This window comes from Salmo salar, chromosome ssa17, assembly GCF_905237065.1.
Source record: "Salmo salar chromosome ssa17, Ssal_v3.1, whole genome shotgun sequence".
Classification (NCBI taxonomy): Eukaryota; Metazoa; Chordata; class Actinopteri; order Salmoniformes; family Salmonidae; genus Salmo; species Salmo salar.
Window position 1 is genome coordinate 42,972,836 of NC_059458.1, and position 16,615 is coordinate 42,989,450.

The following is a 16,615-nucleotide window of genomic DNA, read 5'->3' on the forward strand; positions in this document are numbered from 1 at the left end:
CTCTGTCCTACAGCCAATGGATACATTTGTTTTGGTAAAAAAAAAAAAATCCATTGTAAAAAAAATAAAAACTTTATTGAGACAGTTTGGAAAATCAGACGGACAGGTGTGAGAAACAGAGGGAGGAAGTGGACGACACAGGGATTGTACCGTGGTCTTCCTGCGGGGAGATTTGTTTCACGTGACAAGTTGTTACCTTTAAATGGTTTTAAAATGCTGAGGCAGACTTGTTGATCCAAGGAGAGTTATTTTTTCTGACCACTTGAACCGGACAGGAAAAACTCTAGGCTTTAGTGATATCCTTAACTGCCTTAAGGTCCAGAGTTATTCCTGGTCAGTTAAGGGGTCAGGAGGTCAGTAGAAACTCCATATATAAACCTGTTATTAGCTAGAGGTCAGGAGGTCAGGAGAAACTCCATATATAAACCTGTTATTAGCTAGAGGTCAGGAGGTCAGTAGAAACTCCATATATAAACCTGTTATTAGCTAGAGGTCAGGAGGTCAGGAGGTCAGTAGAAACTCCATATATAAACCTGTTATTAGCTAGAGGTCAGGAGGTCAGGAGGTCAGGAGAAACTCCATATATAAACCTGTTATTAGCTAGAGGTCAGGAGGTCAGGAGGTCAGGAGAAACTCCATATATAAACCTGTTATTAGCTAGAGGTCAGGAGGTCAGGAGGTCAGTAGAAACTCCATATATAAACCTGTTATTAGCTAGAGGTCAGGAGGTCAGGAGAAACTCCATATATAAACCTGTTATTAGCTAGAGGTCAGGAGGTCAGTAGAAACGCCATATATAAACCTGTTATTAGAGGTCAGGAGGTCAGGAGGTCAGTAGAAACTCCATATATAAACCTGTTATTAGAGGTCAGGAGGTCAGGAGGTCAGGAGAAACTCCATATATAAACCTGTTATTAGCTAGAGTTCAGGAGGTCAGGAGGTCAGTAGAAACTCCATATATAAACCTGTTATTAGCTAGAGGTCAGGAGGTCAGGAGAAACTCCATATATAAACCTGTTATTAGAGGTCAGGAGGTCAGGAGGTCAGTAGAAACTCCATATATAAACCTGTTATTAGCTAGAGGTCAGGAGGTCAGTAGAAACTCCATATATAAACCTGTTATTAGCTAGAGGTCAGGAGGTCAGTAGAAACTCCATATATAAACCTGTTATTAGCTAGAGGTCAGGAGGTCAGGAGGTCAGTAGAAACTCCATATATAAACCTGTTATTAGCTAGAGGTCAGGAGGTCAGGAGAAACTCCATATATAAACCTGTTATTAGCTAGAGGTCAGGAGGTCAGGAGGTCAGGAGAAACTCCATATATAAACCTGTTATTAGCTAGAGGTCAGGAGGTCAGGAGAAACTCCATATATAAACCTGTTATTAGCTAGAGGTCAGGAGGTCAGTAGAAACTCCATATATAAACCTGTTATTAGCTAGAGGTCAGGAGGTCAGGAGGTCAGGAGAAACTCCATATATAAACCTGTTATTAGAGGTCAGGAGGTCAGGAGAAACTCCATATATAAACCTGTTATTAGCTAGAGGTCAGGAGGTCAGGAGGTCAGGAGAAACTCCATATATAAACCTGTTATTAGCTAGAGGTCAGGAGGTCAGGAGGTCAGGAGAAACTCCATATATAAACCTGTTATTAGCTAGAGGTCAGGAGATCAGGAGGTCAGGAGAAACTCCATATATAAACCTGTTATAAGCTAGAGGTCAGGAGGTCAGGAGGTCAGGAGAAACTCCATATATAAACCTGTTATTAGAGGCCAGGAGGTCAGGAGAAACTCCATATATAAACCTGTTATTAGAGGTCAGGAGGTCAGTAGAAACTCCATATATAAACCTGTTATTAGCTAGAGGTCAGGAGGTCACCAGGCTGATAGTTTTCTCCTCTCCTGTCCATCTCTCCTCTAATAATAATACAAACCTCTCAACTGATAAAGACCGTCGAGGTTTACACTAATCAGTACTGTAGCCTCGGGCTAGGGGTCAGAGGTTAAGTGTCGGGCCTTAACGCGACCTCCGACACGTCGTTAAATCGGACCGTTTTTCAACCCCAGTTACGAATTGTCCCCAGCGACAGCACAATCTCCACGGTATTACCGAGCGACCGCAAATCATTAGGCTAATCAATAGCTGTTATCTGACGGTAGAGTAGAGACGGGGACACTGGTAACAGATCACACACACGTTAAGAGAGAGAGAGAGAGAGAGAGAGAGCAGCATCGTAGTGATTAGCCAGGCAAAGAGACATAAGAGATTATATTAAATGAAGTCAGAATGTACAGTAATCTCATTAGTCTAGTAATTACATTGGGATTAGTCACACACACACACACAGACACACACACGCACACACACAGACACACACACACACACAGATTAGGTGAGTAGTGTACAGTAATATTTAGTTATTGCATTGTGATTAGTTTAGCGAGGTACAGTAGCAGTGTTGGAAGACCAGAGGACAGAGGGATGGATGGAGAGAGAGGAAGAGAGGGATGGATGGAGAGAGGAGAATAGAGGGATGGATGGAGAGAGGAGAATAGAGGGATGGATGGAGAGAGAGGAAGAGACTGATGAAGAACAGAGGGATGGATGGATGGAGAGGGGAAGAGAGGGATGGATGGAGAGAGGAAGAGAGGGATGGATGGAGAGGGGAAGAGAGGGATGGATGGAGAGAGGAAGAGACTGATGAAGAACAGAGGGATGGGTGGAGAGAGGAAGAGAGGGATGGATGGAGAGGAGAAGAGAGGGATGGATGGAGAGAGGAGAAGAGAGGGATGGATGGAGAGAGGAAGAGACTGATGAAGAACAGAGGGATGGATGGAGAGAGGAAGAGAGAGGGATGGATGGAGAGGGGAAGAGAGGGATGGATGGAGAGGGGAAGAGAGGGATGGATGGAGAGGGGAAGAGAGGGATGGATGGAGAGGGGAAGAGAGGGATGGATGGAGAGGGGAAGAGAGGGATGGATGGAGAGAGGAGAAGAGAGGGATGGATGGAGAGGGGAGAAGAGAGGGATGGATGGAGAGAGGAGAAGAGAGGGATGGATGGAGAGGGGAAGAGAGGGATGGATGGAGAGAGGAGAAGAGAGGGATGGATGGAGAGAGAGGAAGAGAGGGATGGATGGAGAGAGGAAGAGACTGATGAAGAACAGAGGGATGGATGGAGAGAGGAAGAGAGGGATGGATGGAGAGGGGAAGAGAGGGATGGATGGAGAGAGGAGAACAGAGGGATGGATGGAGAGGGGAAGAGAGGGATGGATGGAGAGAGGAGAAGAGAGGGATGGATGGAGAGGGGAAGAGAGGGATGGATGGAGAGGGGAAGAGAGGAATGGATGGAGAGAGAGGAAGAGAGGGATGGAGAACAGAGGGATGGATGGAGAGAGAGGAAGAGAGGGATGGAGAACAGAGGGATGGATGGAGAGAGGACAGAGGGATGGATGGAGAGAGAGGAAGAGACTGATGAAGAACAGATAACAGACAGGGGGAGTAATGTCTGCTACAATGGACAGGGAGGGAAATAAACCTTGTTTTTAAATGGTAACATTGTAACTAGGAACAGTATTGTAGTCCAGTCTAGTCGGCCACCAGAGAGATGGACGTAGAGTAGAAGAGACAGAGATGGACAACAGATAACAGACAGGGGGAGTAATATCTGCTACAAGGGAAACAGTGACTTCCTGTAGGAGCCAAGGGCTTAAATCAAGGATAACAGGCTTCTATAGGAGCCAAGGGCTTCTATTCAAGGATAACAGGCTTCTATAGGAGCCAAGGGGTTAAATCAAGGATAACAGGCTTCTATAGGAGCCAAGGGCTTCTATTCAAGGATAACAGGCTTCTATAGGAGCCAAGGGGTTAAATCAAGGATAACAGGCTTCTATAGGAGCCAAGGGCTTAAGTCAAGGATAACAGGCTTCTATAGGAGCCAAGGGCTTCTATTCAAGGATAACAGGCTTCTATAGGAGCCAAGGGGTTAAATCAAGGATAACAGGCTTCTATAGGAGCCAAGGGCTTAAGTCAAGGATAACAGGCTTCTATAGGAGCCAAGGGCTTCTATTCAAGGATAACAGGCTTCTATAGGAGCCAAGGGCTTCTATTCAAGGATAACAGGCTTCTATAGGAGCCAAGGGCTTCTATTCAAGGATAACAGGCTTCTATAGGAGCCAAGGGCTTCTATTCAAGGATAACAGGCTTCTATAGGAGCCAAGGGCTTCTATTCAAGGATAACAGGCTTCTATAGGAGCCAAGGGCTTCTATTCAAGGATAACAGGCTTCTATAGAAGCCTGATCTCTCCTGGTTCAGTGCATGTTTCTCCAGGTCAGACCAGTTGAAGCTGCTCTCAAACATTTCTGCCTGGGAAACATTCATCAAAAATAGTTTTTAAATCCATTGTATTAGATCCATGATGGTCTGTAAGGTCTGTTGGCTGTCTGTAAGGTCTGTCTGTAAGGTCTGTTGGCTGTCTGTAAGGTCTGTTGGCTGTCTGTTGGCTGTCTGTAAGGTCTGTTGTCTGTCTGTTGGCTGTCTGTAAGGTCTGTTGGCTGTCTTTAAGGTCTGTAAGGTCTGTTGGCTGTCTGTAAGCTCTGCTGGCTGTCTGTTGGCTGTCTGTAAGGTCTGTTGGCTGTCTTTAAGGTCTTTTGGCTGTCTTTAAGGTCTGTTGTCTGTCTGTAAGGTCTGCTGGCTGTCTGTAAGGTCTGCTGGCTGTCTGTAAGGTCTGTAAGGTCTGTTGTCTGTCTGTTGGCTGTCTGTAAGGTCTGTTGGCTGTCTGTAAGGTCTGTTGTCTGTCTGTAAGGTCTGCTGGCTGTCTGTAAGGTCTGCTGGCTGTCTGTAAGGTCTGCTGGCTGTCTGTAAGGTCTGCTGGCTGTCTGTAAGGTCCGTTGTCTGTCTGTAAGGTCCGTTGTCTGTCTGTAAGGTCCATTGTCTGTCTGTAAGGTCCGTTGTCTGTCTGTAAGGTCCGTTGGCTGTCTGTAAGGTCCGTTGTCTGTCTGTAAGGTCTGTTGGCTGTCTGTAAGGTCCGTTGTCTGTCTGTAAGGTCCGTTGTCTGTCTGTAAGGTCCGTTGTCTGTCTGTAAGGTCCGTTGTCTGTCTGTAAGGTCCGTTGGCTGTCTGTAAGGTCCGTTGGCTGTCTGTAAGGTCCGTTGGCTGTCTGTAAGGTCTGTTGTCTGTCTGTAAGGTCTGTTGTCTGTAAGGTCTGTTGGCTGTCTGTAAGGCCTGTTGTCTGTCTGTAAGGTCCGTTGTCTGTCTGTAAGGTCCGTTGTCTGTCTGTAAGGTCCGTTGTCTGTCTGTAAGGTCTGTTATCTGTCTGTAAGGTCCGTTGGCTGTCTGTAAGGTCTGTTGTCTGCCTGTAAGGTCTGTTGTCTCTCTGTAAGGTCTGTTGTCTGTCTGTAAGGTCTGTTGTCTGTCTGTAAGGTCTGTTGTCTGTCTGTAAGGTCCGTTGTCTGTCTGTAAGGTCTGTTGTCTGTCTGTAAGGTCTGTTGTCTGTCTGTAAGGTCTGTTGGCTGTCTGTTGTCTGTCTGTAAGGTCTGTTGTCTGTCTGTAAGGTCCGTTGGCTGACTGTAAGGTCTGTTGTCTGTAAGGTCTGTTGTCTGTCTTTAAGGTCCGTTGTCTGTCTGTAAGGTCTGTTGTCTGTCTGTAAGGTCTGTTGTCTGTCTGTAAGGTCCGTTGGCTGTCTGTTGTCTGTCTGTAAGGTCTGTTGGCTGTCTGTTGTCTGTCTGTAAGGTCTGCTGGCTGTCTGTAAGGTCTGTTGGCTGTCTGTTGTCTGTCTGTAAGGTCTGTTGGCTGTCTGTTGTCTGTCTGTAAGGTCTGTTGTCTGTCTGTAAGGTCTGTTGGCTGTCTGTTTCTCCGTTAGTAACAGGGGACATAAGGGGTAGAACGAACCACAGCGCCCTCCAGTGTTCAGACAAAACTATTACGTCACAGTTTGTCCTCCATAAATGTGAAACATGTTGTAATATTCATTTAAGCAAAGAATTTAAACCAACCTATGTTAATAACTAATACGTCATTGTGGATGTCATTACAGACCTTTTCTTTTCTTATTTTTCTACTGTATTGTTGACTGTATGTTTTGTTTTACTCCATGTGTAACTCTGTGTTGTTGTATGTTGTCGAACTGCTTTGCTTTATCTTGGCCAGGTCGCAATTGTAAATGAGAACTTGTTCTCAACTAGCCTACCTGGTTAAATAAAGGACTTGTTCTCAACTGGCCTACCTGGTTAAATAAAGGTGAAATAAATCATAAATAAAAGGCCACTACTATAATAGGTCATTGTGGATGTCATTATTCAAAAAGGGCAATCTAGGATTCAAACAAAATAACAAAAGATGGATGTCCCAATCCCAGATCGCCCCTTTAATTAAGGTCATTCTGGCGTAAAGGATTCATATGGAGGAAACGACGAGGCTGTGGAATCTTAGGTGGATCTGATGACGCCACGGCGACGGACAGGAGGACATTATGGTCTGGAGTAAAGCAGGACAGGACACGGCCAGGATGTGATTTATTTATGTTGTTTCCTTGTTCCCAGTAACAGGACCCAACAGACCCAGTAGCAGGTCCTTGTAAAACTCCCTCCTGTCAGCTTCCATGCAGAGACTTTGACGGAGAGTTTTCAACCCCCATTAAGACACACAACAACAACAACAAAAAAAGGGAGGTTAATTTTGGCTCCGTTGGCTCAACAATTACAGCAGTTTCTCATATCCCTGCTGTTGACTGGTGGGCTGACAGGGAAACTAATCTTCACACAGACACTAATTCCTTATAAACACTGTTGTATTACGTGAGAATATGTCGTCGTCGTCGTCCCCCCGTCTGGCAGCGGAACGCTCATGATTTAGGGCCACTACTCCGGTCTCAAACTGTGTCTGCTCTGCTGCAGGGCCGCGGCTGTGTGTGTGTGTGTGTGTGTGTGTGTGCTGCAGGGCCGAGGCTGTGTGTGTGTGTGTGTGCTGCGGGGCCGAGGCTGTGTGTGTGTGTGTGTGCTGCGGGGCCAAGGCTGTGTGTGTGTGTGTGTGTGTGTGCTGCGGGGCCGAGGCTGTGTGTGTGTGTGTGTGTGTGCTGCGGGGCCGAAGCTGTGAGTGGGTTTGTGTGTGTATGTGTGTGTGCGCGCTGCGGGGCCGAAGCTGTGTGTGGGTTTGTGTGTGTGTGTGTGTGTGTTGTGGGACCGAAGCTGTATGTGTGTGTGTGTGTGTGTGTGTGTGCGTATGTGGCTTCAGGGGCTCGGCTTGTTAAAGGATGTTGGGGTATAAATACTAAATTAATCATGTTTTGGCTCAACTTGCGGGGCCTGCTGAAATTTGCTTATGGAGGCCCGTGATCACATCAAATATTAACAGCTATGTTTTTCTAACAACTGGCAGGAGGTTGGAGGATGAGGAGGAGGGGGGTCTCCTTCCTCATGACATCAGAGGAAGAGAGCGTCGATATGTTGTTTTGAATTCTTTCTACAAAACAGATGCAATTCATTAATTGATATGCAAAAAAAAAAAAATTCAGTCTTGTGAAATGTAGGCCTGTGATGCTGTTATTCAAATGACTGTGAATAAATACATTGGAAAGTGTGATGTCTGATGTGACTCTGTGGCCCTGTGTAAAGTGTGATGTGACTCTGTGGCCCTCTGTAAAGTAAGATGCCTGATGTGACTCTGTGGCCCAGTGTAAAGTGAGATGTCTGATGTGACTCTGTGGCCCAGTGTAAAGTGTGATGCCTGATGTGACTCTGTGGCCCAGTGTAAAGTGAGATGCCTGATGTGACTCTGTGGCCCAGTGTAAAGTGAGATGTCTGATGTGACTCTGTGGCCCAGTGTAAAGTGTGATGCCTGATGTGACTCTGTGGCCCAGTGTAAAGTGTGATGCCTGATGTGACTCTGTGGCCCAGTGTAAAGTGAGATGCCTGATGTGACTCTGTGGCCCAGTGTAAAGTAAGATGCCTGATGTGACTGTGGCCCAGTGTAAAGTAAGATGCCTGATGTGACTCTGTGGCCCAGTGTAAAGTGAGATGCCTGATGTGACTCTGTGGCCCAGTGTAAAGTGAGATGTCTGATGTGACTCTGTGGCCCAGTGTAAAGTGTGATGCCTGATGTGACTCTGTGGCCCAGTGTAAAGTGAGATGCCTGATGTGACTCTGTGGCCCAGTGTAAAGTGAGATGCCTGATGTGACTGTGGCCCAGTGTAAAGTAAGATGCCTGATGTGACTCTGTGGCCCAGTGTAAAGTGAGATGCCTGATGTGACTCTGTGGCCCAGTGTAAAGTAAGATGCCTGATGTGACTCTGTGGCCCAGTGTAAAGTGTGATGCCTGATGTGACTCTGTGGCCCAGTGTAAAGTCTGATGTGACTCTGTGGCCCAGTGTAAAGTGTGATGTCTGATGTGACTGTGGCCCAGTGTAAAGTGAGATGCCTGATGTGACTCTGTGGCCCAGTGTAAAGTGTGATGCCTGATGTGACTGTGGCCCAGTGTAAAGTGAGATGCCCATAGGGTAGCACAATATATAGGGAATAGGGTTCTGATTGAAACACACCCTTACACTCATCACAATATTAATGTCCATCAGTCTTGTGCACAGTGATCAGTCTGTAAGCTTGTTTAATATACAGTACCAGTCAAAAGTTTGGACACACCTACTTATTAAAGGGTTTTTATTTTATTTTTACTATTTTCTACATTGTAGAATAATAGTGAAGACATCAAAACTATGAAATAACACATATGGAATCATGTAGTAACCAAAAAAGTGTTAAACAAATCAAAGCTTTGTGAATAAGGAACCTGGTCTGTAGCTTTGTGAATAAGGACCCTGGTCTGTAGCTTTGTGAATAAGGACCCTGGTCTGTAGCTTTGTGAATAAGGACCCTGGTCTGTAGCTTTGTGAATAAAGGACTCTGTCAAGTCTGAATGAGGCTGCTCCTGCATGGTAACAGTAGGCCAATGAGGCTGCTCCTCCATAGTAACAGTAGACCAATGAGGCTGCTCCTCCGTGGTAACAGTAGACCAATGAGGCTGCTCCTCCATAGTAACAGTAGCCATTCTCTGCTGTAGGGCTGATCAATGGCAAACATTTAGACATTTAACCCCACAGGACTGGATCTTTCAGAACCCCACAGGACTGGATCTTTCAGAACCCCACAGGACTGGATCTTTCAGAACCCCACAGTACTGGATCTTCCGGAACCCAACAGTACTGGATCTTCCGGAACCCAACAGGACTGGATCTTTCAGAACCCCACAGGACTGGATCTTTCAGAACCCCACAGGACTGGATCTTTCAGAACCCCACACGACTGGATCTTTTAGAACCCCACAGGACTGGATCTTTTAGAACCCCACAGGACTGGATCTTTCAGAACCCCACAGGACTGGATCTTTCAGAACCCCACAGGACTGGATCTTTCAGAACCCCACAGGACTGGATCTTTCAGAACCCCACAGTACTGGAATGTTAGAATGAGTTAACTCAGGTGAGGCCAGGGGGATGCAGAGTGGAGGGGGGGAGTTTATCTCCTGTGTGTGTGTGAGAGAGAGCAAAGCGTTAGGGGGTAAATGAGGGTTCAGAGGGAGGTGGACCATGGCAAGGGAGGGGGCCTGTTTAAGGGTGCCACGCTGGGAGACAGACGGGTGTGTTACAATACAATCTACAGAGAGAGGGCTAACTGATAAACGCTAACAGAAAATAGGTGCATGAGCAAACGTCATTTCTCATCATTATCCGTGCGACCATGACAGGCACCGGAGAGGAGAGGCAATATCATCACACGGCCTCTGCTCCCTGATTGGGTTATTTGTCCGCTCTTATGCAAATGAGACGGGACAGAGGCTGCTGGGAGCAGTCAGGTGGGACGCTCCTTCACAGCAGGACAGGTAGGTGTACAGGACAAGCAGCCAGTTATAAGTCCTTCACGGCAGGACAGGAACAGTGCCTTCACAAAGTATACAGACCCCTTGACTTTTTCCAGTGTGGTGTTACAGCCCGAATTCAAAATGTATTAAAATGTAGATTAAAAAAAATATATATATTTAAATGATCACTGGCCTACAGACAATAACCTATTAATGTTTGCTACCGAGTGGCGCAGCGGTCCAAGGCACTGCATCTCAGTGCTAGAGGCGTCACTACAGACCTAAGGTTCGATCACGGGCTGTATGACTCCCGGCCGTGATTGGGAGTCCCATAGGGCGGCGCACAACTGACCCAGCGCCGTCTGGGTTAGGGAAGGGTGTGGGCGGTCATTGTAAAATAACAATTTGTTCTTAATTGACTTGCCTATTTAAATAAAAGGTTAAATAAAATATTAAGCACAGTTTCTTTTAAAAATGTAATAAAAAAATAAAAAAAATGAAAACTGAAATGTCGAGTCAAGTATTTGTTATGTCAAGCCTAAATAAGTTCAGGGGTAAAAAACGTGCTTAACAAGTCACATAAGTTTCATGGACTCAGTATGTGTTGAATCAAAGTGTTTAACATGATGTTTGAATGACGACCTCGTCTCTGTACCGCCACACATACAGATAATTGTAAAGGTCCTTCAGTTCAGCAGTGAAATTCTAACACAGATTCAACCACAAAGACCAGGGATGTTTTCCAATCCTCACAATGAAGGACACCTATTGGTAGATGGGTAATAATTTTTTTTTTTAAATGCAGACATTGAGTATCCCTTTGAGCATAGTGAAGTTATTAATTACATTTTGGATGGTGCATAAATACACCCAGTCACTACAAAGATCTTTCGGAACCCCACAGGACTGGATCTTTTAGAACCTTAACTCAGTTGCCGGAGAGGAAGGAAACAACTCAGGGATTTCACCATGATGCAAATGTTGACTTTAAAACAGTTACAGAGTTGAATGGCTGTGATTAGGGGAGAACTGAGGATGGATCAACAACATTGTAGTTACTCCACAATACTAACCTAAATGACAGAGGGAAAAGAAGGAAGTCCGTACAGAATAACAAATATTCCAAAACCTGCATCCTGTTTGCAACAAGGCACTAAAGTAATACTGCAAAAAAATGTGGCAAAGAAATTCTTTTTTTCCCCCTGAATACAAAGTTGTACATTTGGGGTAAATCCAATACAACACATTACTGAGTACCACTCTCCATATTTTCAATCATAGTGGTGGCTGCATCATGTTATGGGTATGCTTGTAATCGTTAAAGACTGGGGAGTTTTTCAGGATAATAAAAAAAAATTTTAAATAAAAAATGAGTGGAACTAAGCACAGGCAAAATCCTAGAAGGAAACCTGGTTCAGTCTGCTTTCCACCTAAACACTGGGAGAGGAGTTCACCTTTCAGCAGGAGAATAAACCTAAAACACAAATCCAAATCTACACTGGAGTTACTTACCAAGAAGACAGTGAATGTTCCTGAGTGGCCGAGTTACCGTTGACCCCGAAATCTACTTCAAAATCTATGTCAAGACCTGAAAATAGTTGTCAAGCAATGATCAACAACCAATTTGACGAAGAAGTTTGAAAATAATACAATGGGCAAATGTTCCAGAAGCTCGTAGAATCTTACCCAGAAAGACTCACAGCTGGAATCAGCGCCAAAGGTGCTTCTACAAAGTATTGACTCTGGGGGGTGTGAAAACTTATGTAAATGAGATATTACTGTATTTCTGTAATACAACAAATAAAATGTCATCTAAAAACATGTTTTCACTTTGTCATTATGGGGTATTGTGTGTACAGGCAGCAGGACAGGCAGGTGTACAGACAGCACGTCAGGCAGGTGTACAGGCAGCAGGACAGGCAGGTGTACAGGTGCCAGGACAGGCAGGTGTGCAGGCGCCAGGACAGGCAGGTGTGCAGGCAGGTGTACAGTCAGCAGGACAGGCAGGTGTACAGTAAGCAGGTCAGGCAGGTGTACAGGCAGCAGGACAGGCAGGTGTACAGACAGCAGGACAGGCAGGTGTACAGACAGCAGGTCAGGCAGGTGTACAGGCAGCAGGACAGGCAGGTGTACAGCCTCAACAACCTGTTATATAGACACATCATAAGAGCTACAGGACCTCCATTAAAATGGTCTTATTACTCAGAGAAGTGACCAAGACATTCAAAAGTAAACATGTATTTATGTTTTCATACATACACACACACACACACACACACACACACACACACACACACACACACACACACACACACACACACACACACACACATACATACATACATACATACATACATACGACTACAAATGACCACAAATTTATTACAAATCACGTCATTAACATTTCAAAAAGGTAAATCCTAAATGTATTGTTAATCAGGAGAGGAAGTGTGCTGCCTGCTGATCAGGTCCCGTTGTCCTCTGGTCCCAGATCTAAAGAGACGTCCCGTTGTCCTCTGGTCCCAGATCTAAAGAGACGTCCCGTTGTCCTCTGGTCCCAGATCTAAAGAGACGTCCCGTTGTCCTCTGGTCCCAGATCTAAAGAGACGTCCCGTTGTCCTCTGGTCCCAGATCTAAAGAGACGTCCCGTTGTCCTCTGGTCCCAGATCTAAAGAGACGTCCCGTTGTCCTCTGGTCCCAGATCTAAAGAGACGTCCCGTTGTCCTCTGGTCCCAGATCTAAAGAGACGTCCCGTTGTCCTCTGGTCCCAGATCTAAAGAGACAAAATGTGAAAACACAAAAAGGCGAATTACCTCCTAAAGCGAACCATGACTGTCAAACTACTGAGCCGTATTTAACATCAGGATTGAGTAGTGTCGACAGAGAATAGGGTACATCCCAAACGATTGAGTAGTTTCCTTGTGTCACCAAGAGATAACTACACAGCTCACCATTATATAACCATACCAAGAGATAACTACACTGTCACCATTACAGAGATACCATACCAAGAGATAACTACACAGCTCACCATTATATAACCATACCAAGAGATAACCACACAGCTCACCATTATATAACCATACCAAGAGATAACCACACAGCTCACCATTACATAACCATACCAAGAGATAACCACACAGCTCACCATTATATGACCATACCAAGAGATAACTACACTGTCACCATTACTGAGATACCATACCAAGAGATAACCACACTGCTTACCATTACATAACCATACCAAGAGATAACCACACAGCTCACCATTATATGACCATACCAAGAGATAACCACACAGCTCACCATTACATAACCATACCAAGAGATAACCACACAGCTCACAGTTATGGTATCAAGACAAACAGAACTTACCGTTACGGAGATACCATACCGTCTTTCTGACACCGAGCGTCACCAAGTGTGGACATGGAAAATAGTTCTTGCTTAACCCATTTTTTTTTTTTAATGGTAAATGGAAAACCAAATGGAAATTTGCTCTTTTTGTGAAACATTATTTTTTTTTTTTTTTAATGGTCTTTATTTTGTCAGCTCTTTTTGTGGGATGTTTTTTTTCAGCTGGTTTTGTTTCATCAATGTCATCACAGCTGCAGGGTTTTTTCAGGACTTTTTTTGGGGGGGGTGGGAGCTGATTTTTTTTTTTTTGACCATTTGAAGTCTTTATTTTTTGTTTTGACATTTCAAAAATAAATCCAAGAAAGAATCCCGAAGCAAAGCTGTCATACAAATCATTAAAATCCAGACAGAAAATATTTACGCAAGAAGCAACCTATTATCACACAGTCAAACTCTCATTTCATTTAGTAAGTTCACCATTCTGCCGTTCTCACTGTTAAACATCGCAGTGTTCAATACAACAGCTCTTCATCAAAAATCATTTGATCTGATCAGTCAACACCAGGTTTCTTTCCCTAAAGTAATCTAGTATCATTTCATTTCAACCCAATAAGCAAAAAATAAAAACTGTACCAATCTTCATGTTAAACTACTTTTACACATAAAAAGCAGGAAGAAAAAAAACACACTATATTTACATGAAACTCCCACATGACTTTACTGTTTAGGTTCTGACCTATTGTGAAATGCGTCTAGTAGTTAAAAAAAAAAAAAAAAACAGCCAATCAGAAACAGCAAAAAAAAAATAAAGTCGCGTTAGCATTTCCGTCCAATCAGGGCCGTCTTCATCTGCGCCAGGGGCGGGGTTCGTTGTCGTCATCCTCCTCCTCGTCGTCGTCCTGGAGCAACACATCATCAATCAGCGACTCTTCCTGGAACTACAAAAAAGGGACAAGACAGGGCGAGACAACAGTTTTATAAATAAATGGAGAAAAAAACTCCTTAATCTGGCCAAACGTTACGCCCACAGCACGTTAGTTCCTTTACATTTGGAGTCATTTAGCAGACACTCTTATCCAGAGAGACTTACAGGAGAAATTAGGGTTAAGCGCCTTGCTCAAAAAGGCACAGAGATTTTTTCACCTTAGTCGGGCTCTGGGATTCGAACCAGCAACCTTTCGGTTTACTGATCAAACGCTCTCAACCGTTATGCTACCTTGCTGCCCTCTTCTCCTCAATGAGACTGAAACGGAGTACCTCCCACCAGCCTTCACTGGAAAGCCAAACACATTGGGGAGTGTCTGATTGGTCCAGAAACTAATGGGTTGGGCCACAGCCGGAACACCACGTTGAGTAAAGCCGTGGTTTGAAAATTCTTAATTTGGCTTTGATACTCTGATCGTTTAGAGACGATTCATATCGACTGATGACTTAAGTCCGGTACGACTTCTCCTCGTCCCTCGTCACCACAAAAGGACCTCAACGACGGCGGTCTCAGACTGAAGACCGTAGCGAAGGACAGAGCAGCGGAAGAGGCCTCAGGCTAATAAAGAGACAAAACCACCTTACATGTTTTTTTCCCCCTCCCATCGTCTCATTTTCATTGGATTCATGTGGCCTTGGAGAAAGACTTGGCTGTGAAGCGTTGTGCTCACACACACACACTCATCCTGCAAATACTTTCCGAGACCATTAGCAACATTTTGTAGTCCATAACCGGCGAAACATCATTATCCCCTTCACCTCGTCATGATCTGGCTCCTGCTCATCAGGTTCCTGGGAGGTCAGGGAGACGGCAGGCTTGTGCCAGGACAGACGCAGGTCACAGCTGTTCAGACGAACACCGTGTAGCGCCGCCTACAGGACGGAGAAGGATGGAGAGAGGGAACACCGGGGAAAAGGAGGAGAGGAAGGGAAGGGAGAGAAAGAGGAATAGATATGAGAACAAGGTGGAGAATGACTGTCCAGCGTCGCAGCGCTGGGTTCAAAACGTCCAGCGTCGCAGCGCTAGGTTGAAAGGTGTTTAACCCTTTACCTGTTCAGCCTCTGGTCTACTCCTGTAAGTGATAACAGCCAGACAGGATGTCTCATCGATCTGACAGTCCTCCAACTCTCCAAATTGCTTGAGAAAGGGGGAAACAACAAGACGGAATAAGATGAAAGATGGAATAAGCTAAAAACACGCTGGTCTCTTAAGTCCCAGAGTCTGAACTCATTCATTCACCCAAGCAAACAGATATCAGAGCACTGCTGACAACCATTTTGGTTTCAACAATTCAACAGCTATTTTCCCCCCAAAACATCACATAAAGCCCCACGACAAACATTCCAAATGTAATTCATATAAACCAGGATAGGGTTCATTAAAACTAATTTAAAACCAGGATAGGGTTCATTAAAACAAGTTTAAAACCAGACAGGGTTCATTAAAACAAGTTTAAAACCAGACGGGATTCATTAAAACTAGTTTAAAACCAGACAGGATTCATTAAAACTAGTTTAAAACCAGACAGGATTCATTAAAACTAGTTTAAAACCAGACAGGATTCATTAAAACAAGTTTAAAACCAGACAGGATTCATTAAAACTAGTTTAAAACCAGATAGGGTTCAATAAAACTAGTTTAAAACCAGACGGGGTTCAATAAAACTAGTTTAAAACCAGACGGGGTTCAATAAAACTACTTTAAACCAGACAGGGTTCAATAAAACTAGTTTAAAAAGTTCAACTTACAGCAAAGTGTGGCAGCAGATCCTGGAGGTCAGTCTCAGTAAAGCCAGAGATCTCCAGGGCTCTAGGTCTGTGATCTACTGTAGAGTGGACAGGGAGACCCCTACCCCGGCCTCCCCTACCCCTACCCCTGCTCCTCGGGCCCCCACGGCCTCTAGCGTGGGCCCCTCTGCCCCGCCCTGGAGCCAGGATCCCCCTCTTAGCTGCCTGGAGAGGAAGGGGACAACGGCAGGATGATCAATGTTACCTCAACACACACAATGCAATGTAGAAGAGACCATCTATAGAAACACATCTGACAGAGTGACAGCACCCCCTGGTGGTTGAACAGAGACACAACAGACAGTATTTAAAAAAGGGACACAGAATATTAAAGTGACTGAAGGTGAATACAAGAAATCAGAAATCAATTGATCAATCAGATAGACAACTAGAGTTTGAGGTAGAACTCAGATCTGATCTCCCAGTTGAACCTCTACCTCTAACTGTAGTTGTATCTATCTGATCTCCAGTTGAACCTCTACCTCTAACTGTAGTTGTATCTATCTGATCTCCAGTTGAACCTCTACCTCTAACTGTAGTTGTATCTATCTGATCTCCAGTTGAACCTCTACCTCTAACTGTAGTTGTATCTATCTGATCTCCAGTTGAACCTCTACCTCTAACTGTAGTTGTATCTATCTGAT

The 16,615-nt window shown here is 44.8% G+C and overlaps 1 protein-coding gene across 1 annotated transcript in view; it reads right to left on the reverse strand.

Moving 5' to 3' along the window:
• Positions 1–13,485: 13,485 nt before the first annotated feature.
• The window catches only part of LOC106575008 (RNA-binding protein 26), a 39,104-nt gene continuing 35,974 nt past the window's right edge, over positions 13,486–16,615 (reverse strand). The window contains exons 18-21 of the mRNA XM_045699599.1: positions 15,933–16,136; positions 15,235–15,321; positions 14,943–15,056; positions 13,486–14,137 (exon numbers count right to left, since the gene is read on the reverse strand). Coding sequence (XP_045555555.1) covers positions 14,045–14,137; positions 14,943–15,056; positions 15,235–15,321; positions 15,933–16,136 — 498 coding nt within the window. The 3' untranslated portion in view covers positions 13,486–14,044. The remainder of the gene's footprint in view (positions 14,138–14,942; positions 15,057–15,234; positions 15,322–15,932; positions 16,137–16,615) is intronic.